At 38.7% G+C, this 21,721-nt stretch overlaps 1 protein-coding gene across 15 annotated transcripts in view; it reads right to left on the reverse strand.

The window, feature by feature from the left end:
- The window catches only part of LOC122552997 (mitogen-activated protein kinase kinase kinase kinase 3), a 297,362-nt gene that overhangs the window by 217,770 nt on the left and 57,871 nt on the right, over window positions 1-21,721 (reverse strand). For all 15 annotated transcript variants that reach the window (XM_043696362.1, XM_043696366.1, XM_043696357.1 and 12 more), the window contains exon 2: window positions 10,163-10,220. In XM_043696362.1, the coding sequence (XP_043552297.1) occupies window positions 10,163-10,220 (58 nt within the window). The remainder of the gene's footprint in view (window positions 1-10,162; window positions 10,221-21,721) is intronic.

Raw genomic sequence — 21,721 nt, forward strand, 5'->3', positions numbered from 1 at the left:
CCAATTTCTAACCAATCACTTTTATGCTTACATGAAAGCTAATCTTATTTAATTTCAAATCAGTTTAATATGGAGAAAGATGACATTGTAATTTTTTTAAAAACATCTTCTCCTTTGATTCTGCACCATTTGACATCAGTATAAACTTACCCTCAAATTCCCTATAATTTCATTCTACTGCCAAAGGTCATTTTCACTCCTCTTACCCTTACGTGTTGTACTAATGAAAGAATTGACTAAAGGAAGTAAAGCAGCAGCACTAAACCTGGGCCTCAGGTGCATGATCATTCTGTTCCAGGATGACAGCAAGTCTCTGCTCAATTTTTGTTATAATCTAAACTTAACATTGACGAAAATCACTTCAGACTTTAACATTTGCTCACTGAGTGGATGAATTGTATGAGCCTTACTTAATTTAGTTAAACTTTGTAAAACTGGAAATATAAAGATAGATCCAAATATCCCAAACCAACAGCATTGTTTTCAGAAAATGATACTAGCAGATTTAAATTTTTGTTTCAGATTAGTTTGTTTCCACTTAAAGACTGCTGTGTTTCATTGGTGATTATAGTATGCCAGTCGTAGCTTTATTTTCTATCAATTCCCTTCCCTCAATAAGGATAGAAGTTTCAGTTCAACATTATGTCTTGATAAATCATGTTACAAAATTAACATCCTATTTTTAACATCTGTGTCTTTAGATTCAGCAATTATTCATGCATTAGAAGGTTTTTTGTTACCATGTGAGTAGACAACGCCTTTTAAGGCAGCTGCAGTCATTTCACGGCCTACAGCATTGTAAATGAGCAATGACTGGTCAGGACCACTTAAGGAACCTAGTCTGGGATTTAAATTAAAGGACTAGAACCAGGTAATTTTAATGGATTTCAGAGTTGGAAACTATATATTTTACATTTAACTATTGAATACTGGATAAATGAATTTTCAGTTTATATTGATGACTTTTAAAATGTCGTAGTCATTTGTTCAGTTTCCACCTCTGAATTAGATATGATGATATTTTTAAAAATTATTAATTGTATTAGACCTGAATCACAAAATCAGATGTAATTGGTAGAATTGCTTGGTTTTATTCCTTTACACATTGTCAGTGACCTGTCTCATTGCTTCATGGTTAATTTGAAGCATGACTGCATTAATTCGTTGCTAATGAAAGAATGGAAAGATACGTTCCTGGCCATTTGATGAAATTCTGCATGTGATTGGGGGATGGAGGTAAGTATAGCAGATGGAACTCCCAAAAGCTGGGAGATGTTCATAACTGACTGTAATTGGGTAGATGAAAAAAAATAAAAGGAACATGAGATTAAAAAAATAAAAGGGACATGAGATACAGTCTAAGGCCACTAAGGCTGAAGAATGTACAAACAGGTTAAAGCAACACCACTGTAAAATAAAGAACTTAGATTTTACTTGGAATCCTGAGCCTATGTATGGCATACCGACCCTATTTGAGGATGGGGATTTTAATCCTGGATACCCGCTGAGCCCCTAACATCTCCTGACTGTCCCCAGCACATGCTTCCCCCCCCCCCCCCCCCCATTACAAATGTCTCCTTCTTTTGAAAATGAAGCATCCAGTCTTCATAGCTGATATCATGGGGACGAGCGGCCTGAGCCATCCTAAACCAGGGCCTATCCCGGGAATTAGAGCAATGTTAATGAAGCATGTCCCTGATCGCAAGAACAAACCGGCCCAATTTGCTCAATATGTCCAAGGGTGATACAGATGTAAATGCACCAAAATTCTGGGAGTGGCTTGTATTATGTGAATATATGTGAAATATGTGGCTGTCTGTCTGATGGAAGTGGTATACAATTGAAAAAATAATCAAGAAGCTCAAATGACCTTTATTTTAACCCTATGCTTTTGCAATGTTTTCCTCCTGGTGTCACTGACATAATTCAGACAAACAATATGAACTAGGAATTTCCAGTCGCAAATGAAGCGAATAGTGGTTTTCTATTGGAATGGCCAGAACCAGACTGAACCATGATGTAAGTTACAGGTAAAACCGATTATATCCAGTGCCCTTGCGATCCCAAATGCCATGTGCCAGCCCTGACAGGGCTGATTGGGACCAAGTCACTAGGGGTGGAACATACCTCAGATGCCCACCAGCGACCACTAAGCAACCTTTTCCTGAGGGGACCCTGGAAATGGGGACAGGCAAACCCCAGTATTACACCTTTGACACTTTAAGCAAGACAGCAAAATCTTTCAGGGACAAATGGCTGACCCATGCTTTAACTGTGGAAATGTGGCCACTGGGGAATGATGTGTCTTTAATGTTACCTTGGAGCTAATGTGGGGATCGACATGCTTGTGTCCTAGCAAAAGGAAAATCTGCTAATATACACTGACTCTTAGTTCTGCTTTTGGTGTGACCCACGATTTGGGAGCCTTGTGGGCACATGCAGGGCTTTTAACCTCCACGGGGCAGCATAATAGTAATGCTGTTTTGTCCAATCAATCGGGCAGTTATCAAGATGTTCAGCTCACGATACCACTGATAGTTTCCAAAGTAATGAGCAGGTCGATGCTGCTGCCAAGCAGGCAGCCTTACACCCTAAAGTTCTGGTCCCACTGGGCCCCTAGCAAAACATGGATAGAGACAATATGGGGATAGGTATGCCAGAGCTGGATAAGGTACAAAATTACAGGGGGAACCCACTGCTGAAGAGCACAAACTATGGCCTCAAATAGGGTACCCCCTCGATACTCAAACCAAAATATGGGTGACCCCTACTGGACAAGTTTGTGTTCCTTTTTTGCTGCTGCCTATTATAGTTGATTATTTGTATTATTGTACATACTTGGGCAAGGAGGGAACGGTTTATACTCGATTACAATGGACACGTCGCGACCGCCAACCTCGATGGGAGGGGCCCTTTCAGGTTCTCCACACCATCCCTACTGCTGATAAGGTTGCCAGGCACGTCCATCATTGCAAGGTCATCGCATGTGCCCCATGCAAAGGTGGTGGTGGGGGGAAGAGGTGAAGAAAATCGAACTTACCCTGTTATGTGGACTCGTCGTTATTGACATTTGTGCTCAAGAAGGGACTATTTACCAGTGTGAACCTGAGTAACCAGAGACTGTGTACCATTTAGGCCAAAAAGATGTCATTGTGTGCTAAGAGACTGATTCCTTCGATGCATGGAATATTACCAAGAATGACTGCTGCAATGGTCAACTGCATCAAGATGATCGGACAGTTTGCTTACAGGACAAGTCTCAATGGTCTTTACCCTGACAAGGTGTTTCATGCTAGTTTGATTTCAATTGTGCCATGGCGGTCCTAGTAAGCCTTGCCCCTACCCAAAGAGGTCTAAATCTGCACGCCACAAAAGAGAAAAGGGGGAAATGCCATCTTTCACTAATAATTTCTTTTTTCAAAGTCACAACAAAATATTCAGTTGGGATGAAGTGATCTGTTACACCCTCTCATCAGCAAAGGACTCCTTGAGCTGAAAATGTGTTGCTGGAAAAGTGCAGGTCAGGCAGCATCCAAGGAGCAGGAGAATCGACATTTTGGACAAGAGCCCTTCTTCAGGGATGAAGAAGGAATGCCCGAAACATCGATTCTCCTGCTCCTTGGATGCTGCCTGACCTGCTGCGCTTTTCCAGCAACACATTTTCAGCTCTGATCTCCAGCATCTGCCGTCCTCACTTTCTCCTAAAGGACTCCTTGACCCCTTTCCCCCTCCCAAATCCCAATGACGGAGTATGGAACACTTCTAAGACATTTACCGGACATAATGTTTTTTTTCAAATGTACTAACTGCTACTGCTCCCCTGTGGGGCCTCGCATTATTACCGGTGTTCAGGTTCTTTGTGGTAAGAGTGATGGCACCCACCTTCACTATGAGACTCCTAATGGCACCTCCATCTTCCCAATTGTGGGATGGAAGGAACCAGTCTGGGACAATAACTGCATCTCTTACTAAAAGACGTACCTCTTTTTATTGAGCAGCTTTCGCCCTAAGCGCCCAGGGCGACCATACTTTGTAGCCATGGACTACCCATACGTTTAGGTAGTCACAAAGACAGGCCTGCGTCTTACTGGGAAGCCCCCTCCATTATCTATACCAAACCCGGTTACTATTTTCTCAGCCAAGGCAGAGCGACCAACTTCCTTGTTCTTGATGAAATAGGTACTTCCCATGCTGCAACTGTAGGGACACTTTTTCCCGACTACTGTTCCCTGTCCAACAATCTGGGAATGGGGTTGGGGTTTCCCTCCCACATGTTCAGTTTCACCTGAATTCTGCGTGCATTGGAGAGGTGCTAAGGCCTTGGGAACAGTAAAGCTCAATCTACGGGCTACGCATTTCTTAGTACTTTTTCCTTAGGAAGATCTGCAAGAATTATTAGCCATCTAAACCAAAACTATTTTATTTGCAGTCTCACCCTCGTGGGCAACGAGACAGCCTCGGCCTTAGCAGGAGTTAAGGACATGCTCTCAGAATTACATCTATTTTCCCAGCAAAGCCGGTAAACCCTCAACTACCTACTCGCCAAAGTGGATGGGGTTTGCGCCATAGTAAAGGGCAAGTGTGTGATGGGGGTTATTGACCTCATTGAGAACATTACCAAGCATTTAGATAACATCCGCACCTTCGTCAATCAAATGACAGAAAGCACTAGATGGGGAGATTGAGGTTTTGGCTCATGGTACAATTGGTTGATAAATCTGTCTATGTATATTAGTATTATTTTAATTTGTCTCTTTGCTGGCATTGCTATTGTTAAATGTATTATTGCCAAGCTAAAATTTTCTGTTGACAAAATCGGCTTCCCCCCAGAAAATGCTTCTTCTCCGTCCAAATGAAGGTGAGGAGGAGAGGTTGCCTACCCCTACTTTGTCTGAGGAGGAGGAGGAGTAGGAGGAAGTATGGCAGTTTCTAGTATCCATTCAATTGGATTGATCTAATCTAAGCCGTCTCATCCTATGGTGTGGTCATGGAATGACCAAAGGGGAGAGACGAGGATCTGAAACCTGAATACAGGCGGAGGTAACTAGTTGTCAGGAACAACCGCTTAACAGGTGTTCTTAATAATGTAGGTGGTAGTAAAATGGCTTCTCAATGCAAATAACATGACAAAATGGCTTCTAGGCTGCAAACTGACAATTCTGCTACAGCTGCATTATTGACTAACCACAGTGCTTCAACAGAGATTAGCAGACAATGCTCCCTTCACTGCATAAAAATAACCAGACTAGATAAGACATTACTGGCCATCCTAACTGACCTTCAGATGCAGCTGCAAAGGCTCAGTTAGTGAGATTAAGGTGGCCTGAGTGTTGGAAAACAAAGTTGGTTCCCAGAAAATATCACTGGACCAAGTAACTGTCAAATAGTGCAATATCGTGTAGATTAGATTACATTACAGTGTGGAAACAGGCCCTTCAGCCCAACAAGTCCACACCGACCAGCTGAAGCGCAACCCACCCATTCCCCTACATTTACTCCTTTACCTAACACTATTGGCAATTTAGCATGGCCAATTCACCTGACCTGCACATCTTTGGACTGTGGGAGGAAACCGGAGCACCCGGAGGAAACCCACGTAGACACGGGGAGAATGTGCAAACTCCACACAGACAGTCGCCTGAGGCGGGTGTATCGTTTAGTAATTGTCTGAATGTACTATGCGATCATAGCCTGTGCACTTCTATAAGAAAAGTATAAAAATGTTTTTGTTTTAAGCCATATGTGCAGCTCCTTCAAGGAATACAGATGTACACAACCTCTGTTTCCGGATGTTCTGTACCAGGCCGTACGAAGAAATAAAGAACGAAGCCTTAGAACCAAACTGATTGTGAGTGCTTATTGACCGATCACGGAACAGAAAGACCGCCCTCCGGGGGTCCAAGGCTTCGAGATGCTGGAAGACTGAAGGCTGGTGAACGTGGTGCCACTATTTAAGAAAAGTGGTAAGGGAAAAACAGGGAATTACAAACCGGTGAGCCTGACATCAGTGGTAGACAAGTTGTTGGAGGGAATCCTGAAGAACAGGATTTATATGTATTTGGAAAGGCAGCGATTGATTCGGGACAGTCAATATGGCTTTGTGCATAGGAAATCATGTCTCACTAACTTGGCTGAGTTTTTTGAACAAGTTACAAAGAGGATTGATGAGGACAGAGCACTGGACGTGATCTATATGGACTTCAGTAAGGCGATCGACAATGTTCCTCAGGGTAGACTGCTTAGCAAGGTTTGATCACATGGAATACAAGGAGAACTAGCCATTTGGATATAGAACTGGCTTGAAGGTAGAAGACAGAGGGTGGTGGAGGGTTGCCTCTCAGACTGGAGGACTGCATCCAGTGCTGTGCCACAAGGGTCGGTGCTGGGTGCACTGTTTTTTGTCATTTATATAAATTATTGAATGTGAACATAGGAGGTATGGTTAGTAAGGTTGCAGATCCACAAACCCACGTTGACTCTAGCTGATTACCTTGAGCTCATCCAAGTGCCCTGCCATGACATCTTTCAGAATAGCTTTTAATATGTTCCATATCACAAATGTTAAGTTAACTAGACTTAGTTTCTTGATTTCTATCCCTCCCTTTTTGAATAAACAAGTTACATTTGCTATTTTCCAAACTAGCAAAGCCTTTCCCTAATCTAGGGAAGATTGGAAAATTAAAAGCAATGCATCAACTTTCTCACTACACATATTTCATTTAAGATCCTAGGATGGAGTACATGAGGACCTGGGTAGTTTTCAGCCACAGCTCCAACAATTTACGAAATATCATTTCCCTAGTAGTGAGTGTCGATTTCTCCCTGCCTTTAATTTCCTGACTTCTAGCTACTTCTGGGATGTTATAGCTGTATCCTCTATAGCGAAGACTAATTCAAAAATATCTGTTCAACTCATCTGACATCTCTTTATTTTCCATTATTAATTCCGTAAACTCAATTTCTACAGCAGTTTGCTAACAGTTTTTCCCTTCTCGTCTTTACAGAAATCTGACTATTTTCATACTTTTAGCTTTTTTACCTCTCATTCTCTAATTTGACCCTCATATTAATCCTGAAGTCTTCCTTTAATAGTTTTCATATTCTGCCCAATCTTCTGATCTGCTGCCCAACTTCATGCAGTTACATGATTTTTCTTCAAGGTTAACATGATCTTCAGTTAACTATTTTAGAAAACTATTGATGATGGATCCTCCCCTTGGAACTTTTCTATCTCTTTCCAAAGTATCTGTGTATTCTGAAATAATCCCTTTAATGCCTGCTACTGCATCACCACTGACCTACATAGAACAGTACAGCACACAACAGGCTCTTCAGCCCACAATGTTATGCCAACCACTGATCCTCATGTATGCACCCTCAAATTTCTGTGACCATATGCACGTCCAGCAGTCTCTTAAATGTCCCCAATGACCTTGCTTCCACAACTGCTGCTGGCAACGCATTCCATGCTCTCACAACTCTCTGTGTAAAGAAACCGCCTCTGACATCCCTTCTATACTTTCCTCCAACCAGTTTAAAACTATGACCCCTCATGTTAGCCATTTCTGCGCTAGGATATAGTCTCTGGCTATTGACTCTATCAATGCACCTCATTATCTTGTATACCTCAATTAGGTCCCCTCTCCTCTTCCTTTTCTCCAATGAAAAAAGTCCGAGCTCAGTCAACCTCTCTTCATAAGATAAGCCCTCCAGTCCAGGCAGCATCCTGGTAAACCTCCTTTGAACCCTCTCCAATGCATCCACATCTTTCCTATAATAGGGCGACCAGAACTGGAAGCAGTATTCCAAGTGCGGTCTAACCAAAATTTTATAGAGCTGCAACAAGATCTCACTACTCTTAAACTCAATCCTCCGTTAATGAAAGCCAAAATACCATATGCTTTCTTAACAACCCTGTCCTGTGGAACACCACTCACCACTGACTTCCAGGCAGAATATTTTCCTTCTACTACCACTCCCTGTCTTCTGTTGGCCAGCCACTTCTGTATCCAGACAGCTAAATTCCCCTATATCCCATTCCTCCTGACCTTCTCAATGAGCCTACCATGAGAAACCTTATCAAATGCCTTGCTGAAGTCCATACACACCACATCCATAGCTCGACCCTCATCAACTTTTCTAATCACATCCTCAAAGAACTCGAAAAGGTTTGTGAGGCATGACCTGCCCCTCACAAAGCCATGTTGACTGCATTTAATCAAGCCATGCTCTTCCAGATGGTCATAAATCCTATCCCTCAGAATCCTTTCTAACACCTTGCAGACGACAGACGTGAGACTTACTGGTCTGTAATTGCCGGGGATTTCCCTATTTCCTTTCTTGAAGAGAGGAATTACATTTGCCTCTCTCCAGTCCTCAGGTATGACTCCAGTGGACAGCGAGGATGCAAAGATCTTCGCAAGAGGCGAAGCAATTGCATTTCTCGTTTCCCAAAGCAGCCGAGACAAATCTGGTCCGGTCCTGGCAACTTGTCAATCTTAATGTTTGACAAAATTTTCAGCACATCAACTTCCTCTATCCCTGTCCCTTAATCTATCATTCGCAAGTTAACTTTAGCTATCTCTGCTTTCTTACTGACCCGGCTAGTATTGTAAACAGCTAGCTTCTTCCCCTCTAGTAAAAACCAAATCCTAGAAGGTGGAAAACCAGAAAAAAACCCAAAAGGAACACTTCCTTCCCTAACTCCCTTACTCATCAAATTGCCAGCACTCAAAGTTGAGCTAACTGGGCCAGAAGGCCTGGGTTCAAGTCTTACTTGCTCCAGAGATGTGTAACAGCATCTCTGAGCAGGTTGATTAGAGAAGATATAAACCTGGATGAAATTTAGAATTTAAACAGATAATTACACAAATATAAACTACAAAATTTCTAAAAATCTAAATTAAGAACTCCCTTACTCAGCAAACTGCCAGACCTATTCCAAGTCACACTAGCTAGCTTCCAAATAGATTTTAGCAGAAACTTGAAGTCGATGATCATAAACTTAAAATATTCATAGACTAGTGTAATTTCTCAGTGTGATGGAAGATAAACAGTTTTTATTTCTATTAAGTAGTTTTTAAGACTGGTAACCTAACGAAGACTTTTAATAATAATGAAAATTAGTGAAAAATAAACATTTTTCACAGAATCATCTATTCATGAGTAACCTGGGTTTTTAAAAAGATTAATTTGAAGAATTAATAGTTTTAGTTATGTATACTACTCAGTTTTTAAGTATGGCTTTTTTAAAAATATGGACCAGATTTTTTTTTTTTTTTTTAAGTGTGTGCAATTTCAAGTGCCTTCCAAACTAGTACAATTTTGAATGTGACCTAGAGCTCTAATTCAGGTGAACTGAATAATTAATGATCCTGTGAACAGAATGGGGAGTAATGGCTTGTATTTAAAAATCATTTATCTTTTGTGTTAGTCATTTTGTTCAGATTATGCAATTATAACTTGCAGAAAATCAACTTTTTTGTAATGAATAGCTTATCTTCTTTGTCAGTTTCACATCAATTATCCTGGTGTTTGACATCCACTCCATTTTGATTCCAGATGACATTTCCCTCAATCTCAGTTGGTATTCAATTTATTTACAAACATTTTATTTTTGTCTTTGCTTGAACAGTTTTGTTTTCCAGGATTCCATGCAAGAAGGGTTTTTTAAAATTGAAACAAAAACAAAAATAGAAAATATCATGAAAGAATTACTAACCACATGTTTCATTAAACACATTTTTCCCAACAGACAGCGTACAATAATCACTGTCCAACTCATCAGTCATATGAACCAGAATCTAAATCAAAAGTGAACTTGATCATCCATGTTTATGAATAGCCTTAAATACTTAATCCCACGTGTTGATCACTGTTTGGGTTATACAGCTTGATGCAGTAATGAAATTTATACATCAAATAGAACCAGTTATGATTAGGATACTTGAAGAATTGGGCCACCAATTGTGTTAGTGCATTATATTGTTTCAAGTTTCTTAGGTTTAAATGAACTACATAAAAAATGTTTGCCCAAAGACTTCAATTTTATTTTGAATGCAATATCCAGTAAAGTTCAAAGAAAATGTAACACTTATCCAGAATCTGAAAGAGACAACTTAAAGGTATAGTTTCATTATCTAAAACTAGCTTGATTACTTACCAGGCTCCAGCTTAATAACTTTAATGGCTGCCAGCTCTGCAGTATTGACATTCCGAGCCTAAAGAGGAAACAGAAAACAGGTTATTAGCATTAATCTTCACAAATCCCCAGAAAATTCTCAACAGTCACAATATACTGCATGAAGTTCTGCACTTGGCACTTTCTTGTCCAGGCTAAAACAAATGCAGAATGAAGAGTCAACAAACAGTGCTTGAGAGAAAGCCATCTCAGCATAATGTTCACCCCAAAATGTAGAGAGTATTATTGCACAAGATGAGACATTCTATTTCAAAATAAAACACCAAAACATTTCTCCCTTTTCTTGAACCAACCTATGCAACCATCAGCACCAACTAGTTCACAAGCCAAATTAAACGGATCATTTGTCAAGAAGATTTACATTTCTCATCCAAAGATTCTCCCCCCATTTGAATCCTTATCCTGTTGCACAAATAAACTTCGGATTCAATAAGATGATAGGATAACTACTGTCAGAATCAAGAACTTCCACACAACATAAAGCCCAATTGAATTTCCAGTCTCGAGCTTCTCTACTTCTCTCCAAAAATACACCTCAGCTGTAAAAGACAGGATACCAGCCATTAAACACACAGAAAATAACACAGCCTTAAAAATGGAAACGCCCAGCCAACAGTAAAATTTAAAGCTGCCAGTCACCTTTGTGGTTCAGCTACATGACATCCTTGTTTTTGTCATGAGTTCTACTTGCCTGCATCTGCCTGTCCTATGCTGGTGTAGAAGTATCCTGAGACCGCATGGTAATTGCTGCTAAAAGCGATTTCTAATCTTGAACACGTTGAAGTCACTGTCCACTCCTTTGCACTTCAATTTCACAAATCCATTAGCCATCATGCAAGATGGCCAATGTCATACCAAACTGTGACCAGCTGAAGAATAGTTCATGCATGGTTCAATGGCTGGCAGAACATGGATTTAAGTAACCTACACAAGTACAAACACATGAATCTAACTCAATATGTATATCTGCCTCTTCTGATATTATTTCACGATGCAAAATCAAAAGTTAAAAGAAAATGTAGACAAATGTTTAAATTGTAAGATAAAGTCAATGAGTCATTTTCAAGTAAACAAGAATAAAACTCATGATCGTTCTGACTCGGTCTTTGTTAACAATGATTTGCTCATGATTCAGCATTTAAATTAGTCTGCCAGTTAAAAAGGATTTATGACATCTTGGTGACAGAATTTCTAATACAATAGCTGGATAATAAATGCTACTGGCAATTAAAATTAATTTTAACTTGCAAAAGCATAAAAACAGTTGAGGCACCCACTGTCAAAACTAAAATCATTCAAGTGAATTACAGAACTGCCGATACCAAGTCCTCCCATCTATTCAATAATATCTTAAGTCACCAATAGCAGGCAGCTTCCATCACACTTTTTAATTTGCATACCAATTGTTTCCATTCATTCGCTCAGTGAGTTCTGAGAAAGGGTCACTGGACCCAGAATGTTAACTTTGATTTCTCTCCAAGGATGCTGCCCAACCTGTTGAGATTTTCCAGCAATTCCCGTTTTTGTTTGATTTCCAGCATCTGCAGTTCTTTCGTTTTTTTATTCTCTCAGTGAGAATGCCGATTAGTACTGAATTGGGTACAGTTTTGTCCATGTTCAATAAGGACATCAAGATTGCTGAAGCTCAGTTTGAATACTACACTTAGCAAAAAAAAACTTTTAACTCAGCAATTTATGCTTGATCTTCATATCCAGAAGGTGAGAAAAATCTAGCTCAATGTACTGAACTACCCAGTTCACTAAAGCAATAGTTATAAGGTGTGGTGCTGAAAAAGCACAGCCGGTGAGGTAGCATCTGAGGAGCAGGAGAATCGACGTTTCGAGCATGAGTTCTGATGAAGAGCTCATACTCAAAATGTCAACTCTCCTACTCCTCAGATGCTGCCTGACCGGCTATGCTTTTCCAGTACCACATTTTTTGACTCTGATAAAATAGCAAACATGATATTTTACAATGTGTTAGCAAAGCTTACACCAGTGAGATGTGGGATTGAGAATTCCCATTAACGTCAGAGTTTTCTATTCGTAAGCCGTTGGATTACAGAAGTAGAATTTATTGGCACAGATCTGAACTGTTTAGTCATCATATTACCACAGAAATAAACTACTTACGTATTTAAACTGAATAATCTTGCAAAAAACAAAATAATTCAGTTTAGCAAGATTTTAAAATAAAATTCTTCCAACAAGCTAATAACCAGATACACAGGGCTACAAAATATTCTTTAATCAAAAGTTATAGAGATATAATTGGATCCCATCCTAACTCAACCGAGCATACTAGAGGCTGTCAGACAAGATCATAAACACACAGTGACTGCTTGTCACATGTCCTTCAACACTCCTATTGGTTTCCCATTCATTCCCTAATACTTGAAGACATTTTTGTCAAATGTAATCTTTTTCTTTAACATTTAGAATAATTTAAAATCAGATTCTGAGTTGATGTTTTGATGGAAAAGCAGAACTCTTGTTACCGAAGGCCAACACAAAGTCAATTCAGACCTCTAATGTGATGCAAATCTGAGCAGAGCAAAGGCATGGTGACTTTAAGTCCAGCTAATTACTGTACCAGTACTGTCTTCTCTCACTGTTTGGCAGGCATGGCAATATAGAATTATTGGCATTTCAAAGCATGCTCAGGACTCAAACTCATTGGTAATGTCTGCTACTATTGAATGCATCAGAATTATAAAGCACTGAAGGAAGCCATTTCATCAATGTATAAAGTCTTAAATGGTTAGATGTGGAAAGGATGTTTTCTCTTGTGATGGGTCCAGAAGTACAGGTTACTGTTTTAACATTAGTGATCACTATTTTGAGACTGAAATTAGGAGAATTCTCTTTGTGTAGAATTACTGTATCTTCCTCAGAAGGCAATGGTAGTCAGGTCAGCGAATATTTTTAAAGTAAAGGTAAATAGATTCATGGAAGGCCTGGTAATCAAAGGTTATCATGAGTAGATGGAAATTTAGAATTTGAAACAATTGTTTACTGGTGATCCTACTGAATAGCACAGCAAGCTTGAAAAGGTCAAAATGGTCTACTTCTGCTCCTGTTTCATATTTCACATGGTCCATCATGCTTGTGTGCCAGCTCTTTGGCAAGTTCTGATTTCACCCTAATCCCTCTGCTTTGGCACTCCTCTTTGCCAAAATCTCTATCACCCATGTAAAATATTTGCCTTCAGAAATGCATCATTAAACAGCCACATGTGCCCTTCATAAACAGACAGATCTCCAAATCTTGAGAATTGTAAATAACTACAACACAATTTTTAAAAAAATTATTTGACACACTGTACCAATTAGAACTTAGATAATTTTGAAGTGAAACTGATCTGAATTATTTATAACCAGGTCATTGGACAGGATCTCATCTGTAAGGTCAATAAATCATTTTGTGGGGAAAAACAGGAATCTAGCAACATTAGACACATAACTAGGGGGTGTTGGTAATGAAGTAGATATATAATCAAAAAACTCATCTCAAGATCGAATAAGGCACCATGGATGTAAATGATCTAATTTGTTCACAGTGGCCAGAAGGTTAAGAGAACAGGGATTTTGTCGGGTACTGAAGGAACAAAGTACAAAAATCCAGAGTGACACTCTCATGAAGTGCTAAGGAAGTTCTATACTGCTAGGATTTCCAGTCTTTCAGATTAGGTATCAAACCAAAGCTTGGTCTGCTCGCTCAGGTGGATCTAAATGGTCCCATGCCATTATTTAAAACAACTGCAGGGGAATTATCACTGAATTCCGAGTCAATGTTTATCCCTGATCCACCTCAACAACAAAAAAACTATCCAGTTATATCACTTGGCTATTTGTGGAAATTTGTATATGGCTGCTAGATTTTCTACAATAAAGTAGTGATCAGAGTTTAAAAGATACTTCATTAATTAAGGAGTGCTGCAAGATCTTCCACAGGCATGCAAACTTTTTCTCCCCTCAATTTTCCCCAGTACATAAACTAAAAACCTTTTGCTCATAGAGTACTGAGACGAGAGAACCAGTGAGCATAAAAGAGAAACTGCAGGGGATTGAGGTAGCCAGTTGTTAAATAAACCAAAGTCAGCAATAATTAGAAGTTATCTACAATTCATGGAGTGTGGTGTTATCCCTGATTAGCATTTTATTTATAAAACAGTGCAATTAATTTCTCAAAATAATGCAGCCCAATAATTACTCAGTTTATCTTTGTCTAACTTTCTTTTATCCACCTTCTCCTTGCATATTCATGTATCGTGAACAAAAAATGATCACAAGTTTACCTTATATAGCTCACACAATTTTCTATTAAATATAGTACATCATTCTTTATTTTTTCATGTGAAAAGAGGCTTTATTCAGATTTACTACAACAAATTTTAAACTTAGTGCTTATGGTTTCTTCTTGAGCACCTCCTCAAATAAATGTAGCAACATGGTGAAAAGCTGACAGCAAACATAGAAACCATTTGTAAATTTGCTTCACCATGTATCATAATGCATGAGCTTAATGATTTTTTTATACTAAGAATTGTCAATTAACTACCAAAATTTCATATAATTACTTAAGTCCATCAGCAGTAATCAAATCAAGTTCAATTGAAAGTTTAGTTGTTTAAAGCTGCATCAGCACAATTTGGAATCAGTCTGTACCCTGCTTGATAATATCCAACATCAAGATAAAACTTTCAACACTAACATTCTCATACCAAATCTGAAGGTCTAAGCCTCAACTCTGGACTCGAAAGGAATCAAAGAATGAAAGGCTGGTAATTGCAATTCATGTTCTAAATCTTTTTTTACTATAATTTATCACTTGTAACTGAATTAAAGGCATAACTTTAAAGCAACTACAACTGAAAACAGCCTTATCTGAAGTAAAGTTTTCTTAACAGGAAAACTATATACATTCCAAACACAGGATCCTGTATTAAAAACAAAGCGCCTGAATGACTCAGCAGATCTGGCAGTATTTATAGAGAGAAAAATACAGTTAACTCCATTTTGAATAGAAGTCATACTGGATTTGAAACAGTAGCTGTTTCTCTCTCCACAGGTGCTGTTAGTCCTCCTGAGTTTTTCCGGTGCTTTGTTTTTATTTGAGATCTCCAGCATCAGCAATACTTTGCTTTTGTTAGTGTTCTGGATGTCTTGCTTCAATTAACAAGTACGAACCGGACTGATTACAATTGCTTATGTTCTTTGCAATCTATGACAAACACTAAACCACATTTTTGCTTCGTAGTTTCCAACTTCAATGAAAAACTGTATTAATACTGAAGCAAATTGGAAAGGAGAGCCAGATAAGTGAAGAGGGAGAAAGGAATAGAAAAATATGAAGGCAAGGTCAGATGACACAGAATGGAAGGAGACAGCTATGAAATTGTGCTAAATGACCAGTTATTTTGTTGCTATTAATGTTATGTAAAGAACTACATTAAAAAAGGGTTAGAATAGAGTCAAAGAATTTACAGCACAGGAAAAGGCCCTGTGACCCATTCTGTCCAGTCATCAAGCACCTATCTGCTCGAGTCCTATTTTTCAGCATTTGGCTCATCGCCTTGTATATGCTACGCAACATCAAGTGGTCATGTAAATTCTGTTTAAATATTTTGATGGTTCCCATGTTTATCACCTTTTCATGCAGGCAGTTCCAGATATCTTATATCCTCTCTGCCTCTTTCTTTAAATCTATGCCCCTGGTTATTGATGACTCTACTCAGGGGAAAATATTTTTATCTACCTAACCATGCCCCTCAAAATTTGAATAATGCAATACTCAAATAAAAGGGCTAAGAAATGAGACAACCTCATTTGTATGTATAGTAACAGATTTACTTCCTTTTAATTATTTCATCCCTGCCATAAATAGGAATATATACTAATGCTAGCCAAATTATTTAGTTCTACTCTAACTGGTTCTCGATGCATATGCAAACATACATTAAAAATTAAAGAATAAAACTAAAATGAAAAATAATCTTTAAAGTTTAAATGCTACATACAGGTTTTACCTGTTCAGATTATTCAATTTTTCAATGAGAATCTCAACCACGTTATCTTGATGGTTGGCCAATGAATTTGCCACTTACTAGAGGTTTAGGCCCATGGAATAAATATTTTACTTAAATTGGGAACAGAATGTTATTTAAACACTAAATATCTGATATCACTAGATAGCAGAAATCGCCGATACCCTTTAGCATTGGGTTTAGTCTGACCTTCAGATAAAAGGCAGTTTGCGCAATCACAAGCAAGCTTGGAAGTAGACATCTGTCCCCTTGGGCATACTATTTATGTGCCACCTCAAAAAAAGATAGAAAAATGGCACATCTAGGTGAATACCAATAGCACAAACTACTCAAGTCAGATCTATTCTTCGATTGAGAACACAGAAGCAAGACAAACAAGTAAATGATAAAGTAGCTTCGAAGTAATCAGAGAATATATCAGAGAACATTTCTTAGATTTTGATAAGTAACAAGAGGCTTTTCAAAGAAATTGGCCTGTCTTGATGATTTTTCAAGAAGCTCTGAAGTATTTGACCAAGGAGTTCTGAAGTCCTGCTACAAATAACGTTAAGCAACAATGTTTATAATAATGCCAAAGGATATATTTTTCACTTCACAATAATTTCTTTGCATTAAAATAAGTATCAAAAGTTGACCCATTATAATACAGCTAACACAAATAGGTCTGATAGTATGTAGCCAATTATACCATGTTTTACCTCATTATAATGGAATCCTCCAGGTATAGTTGGTTGGAGCTATTTAATTTATCCAGCAACTTGAATGTGCAAACTATGTAAAAGTTTGTCTATTTATAATAATTTTTTTTGTTCCTCCGAGAATCCCCCACTCCCCACTGATGACTCAGCTGAGATTAGCCAAATGTTCTGGATTTCTATACAGTCATGGGACAGCCTGAGAAGTTTCAGCATTTCTGATGAAAATAATTGAAAAGAGGACCCATTTGTCCAAAACACAAGAGAGAGGCTCAGCTTTCCTTATCAGTATCCCTGTCCACATGGACCCTGCCTCACAGCACCAAGGACCCAGGGTTCGATTCCAGCCTCAGGCGGAAGTCTGTGTGGACTTTGCATATTCTCCCCGCGTCTGCATGGGTTTCCTCCCACTGTCTAAAGATGTGCAGGTTAGGTGAATTGGCCATGCTAAATTGCCCATAGTATTCAGGGATGTGTAGGTTAAGTGCATTAGTCAGGGGTAAATACAGGATAGGGGAATGGGTCAGGGTGAGTTGCTCTTTGGAGGATCAATGTGGACTTGTTGGGCCAAATGGCCTGTTTCCACACTGAAGAGATTCTATGAAGCAAATACTCAATGTTATTACATGGGACACTAAGTATGTAAGCAGACTTGAGTAAATTACAAAACTTGGAAATAATCATAACAGAGATTAGGTTGTACTGACTGAATATAATGACTAAAGAATCTGAATAAGACAAATCATTTGAAATCAGGTCATACACGCATCGATCAACAACTAGTCTTCAAAGGCAATATTTTGTAAATTTCCAGAAAACAGATTTCATTCAGATGTAGACCAGCTTTACAAGCTTCTGTTAGTACATGATTTCAAACAAGTATGGGGATTCTTATAATGCAGTGGAAGTGTTCCTACCTCAAGGCCAGGAGACCTAGGCTCAAGCCCCACCTACTCCAGAGTGATTTAATAATAAATTTCAAACAACTGAACTCACTAAACAGATTTCAATGATCTGATTTACTGACTTCAATTAAACATTATTAGCCAACATATTCCAGCAGTTATAGTGAAGTAGGTTTAGGTCAGATGGTTAAGAGAACTATAGATGGCAGGAATGATTTTAACTGGGAATCGCTTTCAATTCATCATAATTGCTTTCATCTAGAAGGAAAACATAGTTTCTGACTTGTACTTGACAAAGTTAATGTAGTTTAATATTGGTTCATCACGAAAGGGAGGAAACAAAGTGCTAAGTCAACAACATAACAATTCCAAGCTCTCTGAAGCAGAATTACTCATATTCCTCTTTCAACACATACTGCATCATACTTGCACATGCTTTGAGCACCATGTGCCAGTGCTCTTCCCACTTACTCCTTTTGCAAGTCCTTTACTAGATCAGTCTTTTCCACCCAGCCCTGTATTTAGTACAACAATCTTAATCAAACTATACGGGAATTCTTGTTCAAAAACAATTTTTCAAATGAATTAGAAAAAGACAACATCCCAGTCATTGTCCATCAGGTAATCTACTAGCAAGTTCCAAAAATAAACTTTAACCTTTAGTTAAACATCTATCATATGTCATAATCAAAAGTACAAAAAGTACTTCAAATTTGTGAATATGAAGTCTTTTCTAATTAGATTAGTCAAGCAGCAAAGATCACACCATTACAGCCACATCTATGGCTAATCAATGATGTCTACTGTATATTGCTACATTAGCCCCCAATCATATAGAATTTTGAAGTAAAAAATGAAATACAAAATATAAAGAAATTTTAACACATTTTATTCAACATTCCTTCTAAACTATGCAAGGGAACATTAGCAAACCATCTCAAAAGTAAATACAAACATCAACATCTTTTAAAGCAGGCAACTATAGATTGGGAAATTTCCTATGATGCACTTCTTCAGCTTTCAAAACATTGCTGGAGAGAACATGTACTAATTAAGTCAAAAGCCATAAGAATTTAGAATACAACATGGTTATTTGACCAAGACCGGGGTTCAAACCCAGCCAGTATTAGAATTAAAGTCCGTGCATGCTGACTAAGCACTTGTATGAGTGAATTTATGCAGTCCCAATCCAATTCTGAGGGGACATGGATCCGAAATGCAAAAATTGCCCAGTATTTGGACATTGAATTACAAGGTCACCAAGGAATAGACCTGCCATACAAGTGCATTACAAGAAGAAATGAGGAACTTTTTTTTTTTAGAAACAATGCTTGCAATTTAATTCACTCAAGGGTTAATGACATGGTGCAATGAGAGCAACCTCTCTCAACGTCAGCAAAACTAAAGAACCGATCATTGACTTTAGTATGAAAGGATGAGAATACAACCCCATCTACATCAACAAAACTGAGGTTGAGTGGGTGGAAAACATCAGTTCCTTAGACTGACAATAACAGAGGACTTGTCCCGGTCTTCCCACGTAGTTGCAACGATCAAGGAGGCACAACAATGCCTCCTCTTCCTCAGGCAGCTCAGAAAATTTGACATGTCCATAAGGATCCTCACCAACTTCTACAGATGCAGAATTGAAACCATACTGTCTGGGTGTATAATGGCCCGATATGGCAACTGCTCTGCCCAGAATTGTAGGAAACTGCAGAGGGTGGTGTGCATGCCCGGGCCATCACGAGCCAATGTTCCATACATGGACTCCATTTACATGGCTTGCTGCTGTAGAAAGCAGCATCACAGACCCTTCACACCCTGGTAATGTAAGTGGTGTGTTCAAGCAACTGCTCGCCTCATCCTTCTAGCTAGTAAAGCCATAGGTTGGGAAGGTGCAGTCAAAAGGAGCTTTCAGTTGCTGCAATGTATTTGCATATGGTATACTTTGCTACCACTGTGTAGTGTTGGTGAGAGTTAATTGTTAAGGTGTTTGGTGGTCTGTTTTATCCTGGATATTCGAACTTCAAGTGTTCTTGGGAACCACTCAGAGACAAGTGAAGAATGCTTCTGCACATTCCTGACTTGTGCCTTGTAGATCATGAAGAGACTTTGTGGCGTGAGCAATGATTACTATTCACAGATTTCCCAGCTTTTAGGCAAGCTCTTGTAGCCACAATATTTATGTAACTGATCCATTTCAGTTTCTGGTCAATGGTAACACCCAAGTTAGTGATAACAAAAATTCAGCTATGGTAATGCCAATGAACTTTAATGGGAGATTGTTTGGTTTTCTCCTTTTGGAAACTGTTATTGCCTGGCATTTGTGTGGCGTGAATATTCCAAGTCACTTATAAGCCTAAGCCTGGATGCTGTCCAAACTTGCTGCACAAAGACACAGGCTGCTCCAGTGTCCAAGTCACTGAAAATGATACTGAACATTTTGCAGTCAGCGAATATGCCCAGATGGTTACAAGTCTTATCCCCACTCAAATGTGAATTCTAGCACAAAGGCAGCGGATGCTCAATCGCTGAGTTTATTCAAAGCAGAGATGAACACATTGTGGATACAAAAAAAAATCAAGGAACAAGATGATAATGTCAGAGGCAGACTTGAGACAACCTTCATGAATCGTGGAGGATCAAGTGGCCTACTCCTGCTCAGATTTCTTCAGGAAGGATACAGTTGAGAACAAGACTGATCCCAATTGCCAACGAAATTAAGCTTTGCAAAGATTTAAGAAGCTCGAGTTCCACTGTCCAATAGTATAGTGATTGAAAGGAAGACCTTACTGGGGTACTATACATTAAGTTAAATCTAGAATACTGAAGAGTAAACCAAAAAAATAAGCACCAATGGCAGAAAATAGTTTAAAATAGCAAGTCAATGGTTTAAAACGCGAGACAACTTCTTTGCTGAAATAGTAACAAAATATTTATAATTATGTACTCAAGAGCAGAATAAACACAAAATTATTACCGTTGTTCAAATTGCAACTGGATCCAGAGATGCACAAAACCATACTGCCACAGAGATAACCCAAGATTAGCTAAATAGCTGTTATTATGTATAACTTTAACATTTCAGACAGGCAAGAGGAAATTACAGTTGACATTTTTCCCCAGTAAATTATGTTTCAAGCTCAAATCCTTATACCCTGCTGTCTAGGTACATAAACACAAGACTTGTTAAACCCACCATTACCCTATAATTGTCCTGGATCAAACTAGTGGCATAAAAAGTCAAAAGCAATCATATATGAAAAAATACAAATTTTTTTCAAGTCTAACATATTGGCTAAACTGTGGTGTATAAATAATGTTTATTTAACAGTATTTCTGATTTCATATTAAAATTAATCAGAGATTAATTTGTCATACAAAATGAAAAATACAAATAGTCTTCTCTAGACTTAATTACTTTATTAAATCACATACTTTAGGAGTCTCTGGGACTTTATTAAAAAAAAGTCGAAGATGTTAATTCTCAAGCCCCTTCCCCCATTCCTTTCTTACAGCTCACAGCTTCATTGCAAAAGAGACTCAAGATTCACCCAGACACAAGGCAGGATCATTGAGTGTTTACTGCACAGAAGACATTCCCCAGCTATTGCCCCACATCTGTAACTTTCTCCTACACAATGCCTTTTTCAAAGTTACAATTAACTCTACCTGGACCACCCTTTCAGGTAGTGCATTCCAGATCATAACCACCCTGCAGCATAAAACATCTTCCTCAGATCGTTTTTGGTTCTTTTGCCAATCACATTAAATCTGTGTCATCTGGCTCTCAATCCTTCCGCTGGTGAATAATTTCTTTCTAATCTGTTGTTGCCAATGCTGTCCAATGGAAGTTCGGTGCTTGCCAAAT

This window comes from Chiloscyllium plagiosum, chromosome 9 (assembly GCF_004010195.1).
Source record: "Chiloscyllium plagiosum isolate BGI_BamShark_2017 chromosome 9, ASM401019v2, whole genome shotgun sequence".
Taxonomy (NCBI): domain Eukaryota; kingdom Metazoa; phylum Chordata; class Chondrichthyes; order Orectolobiformes; family Hemiscylliidae; genus Chiloscyllium; species Chiloscyllium plagiosum.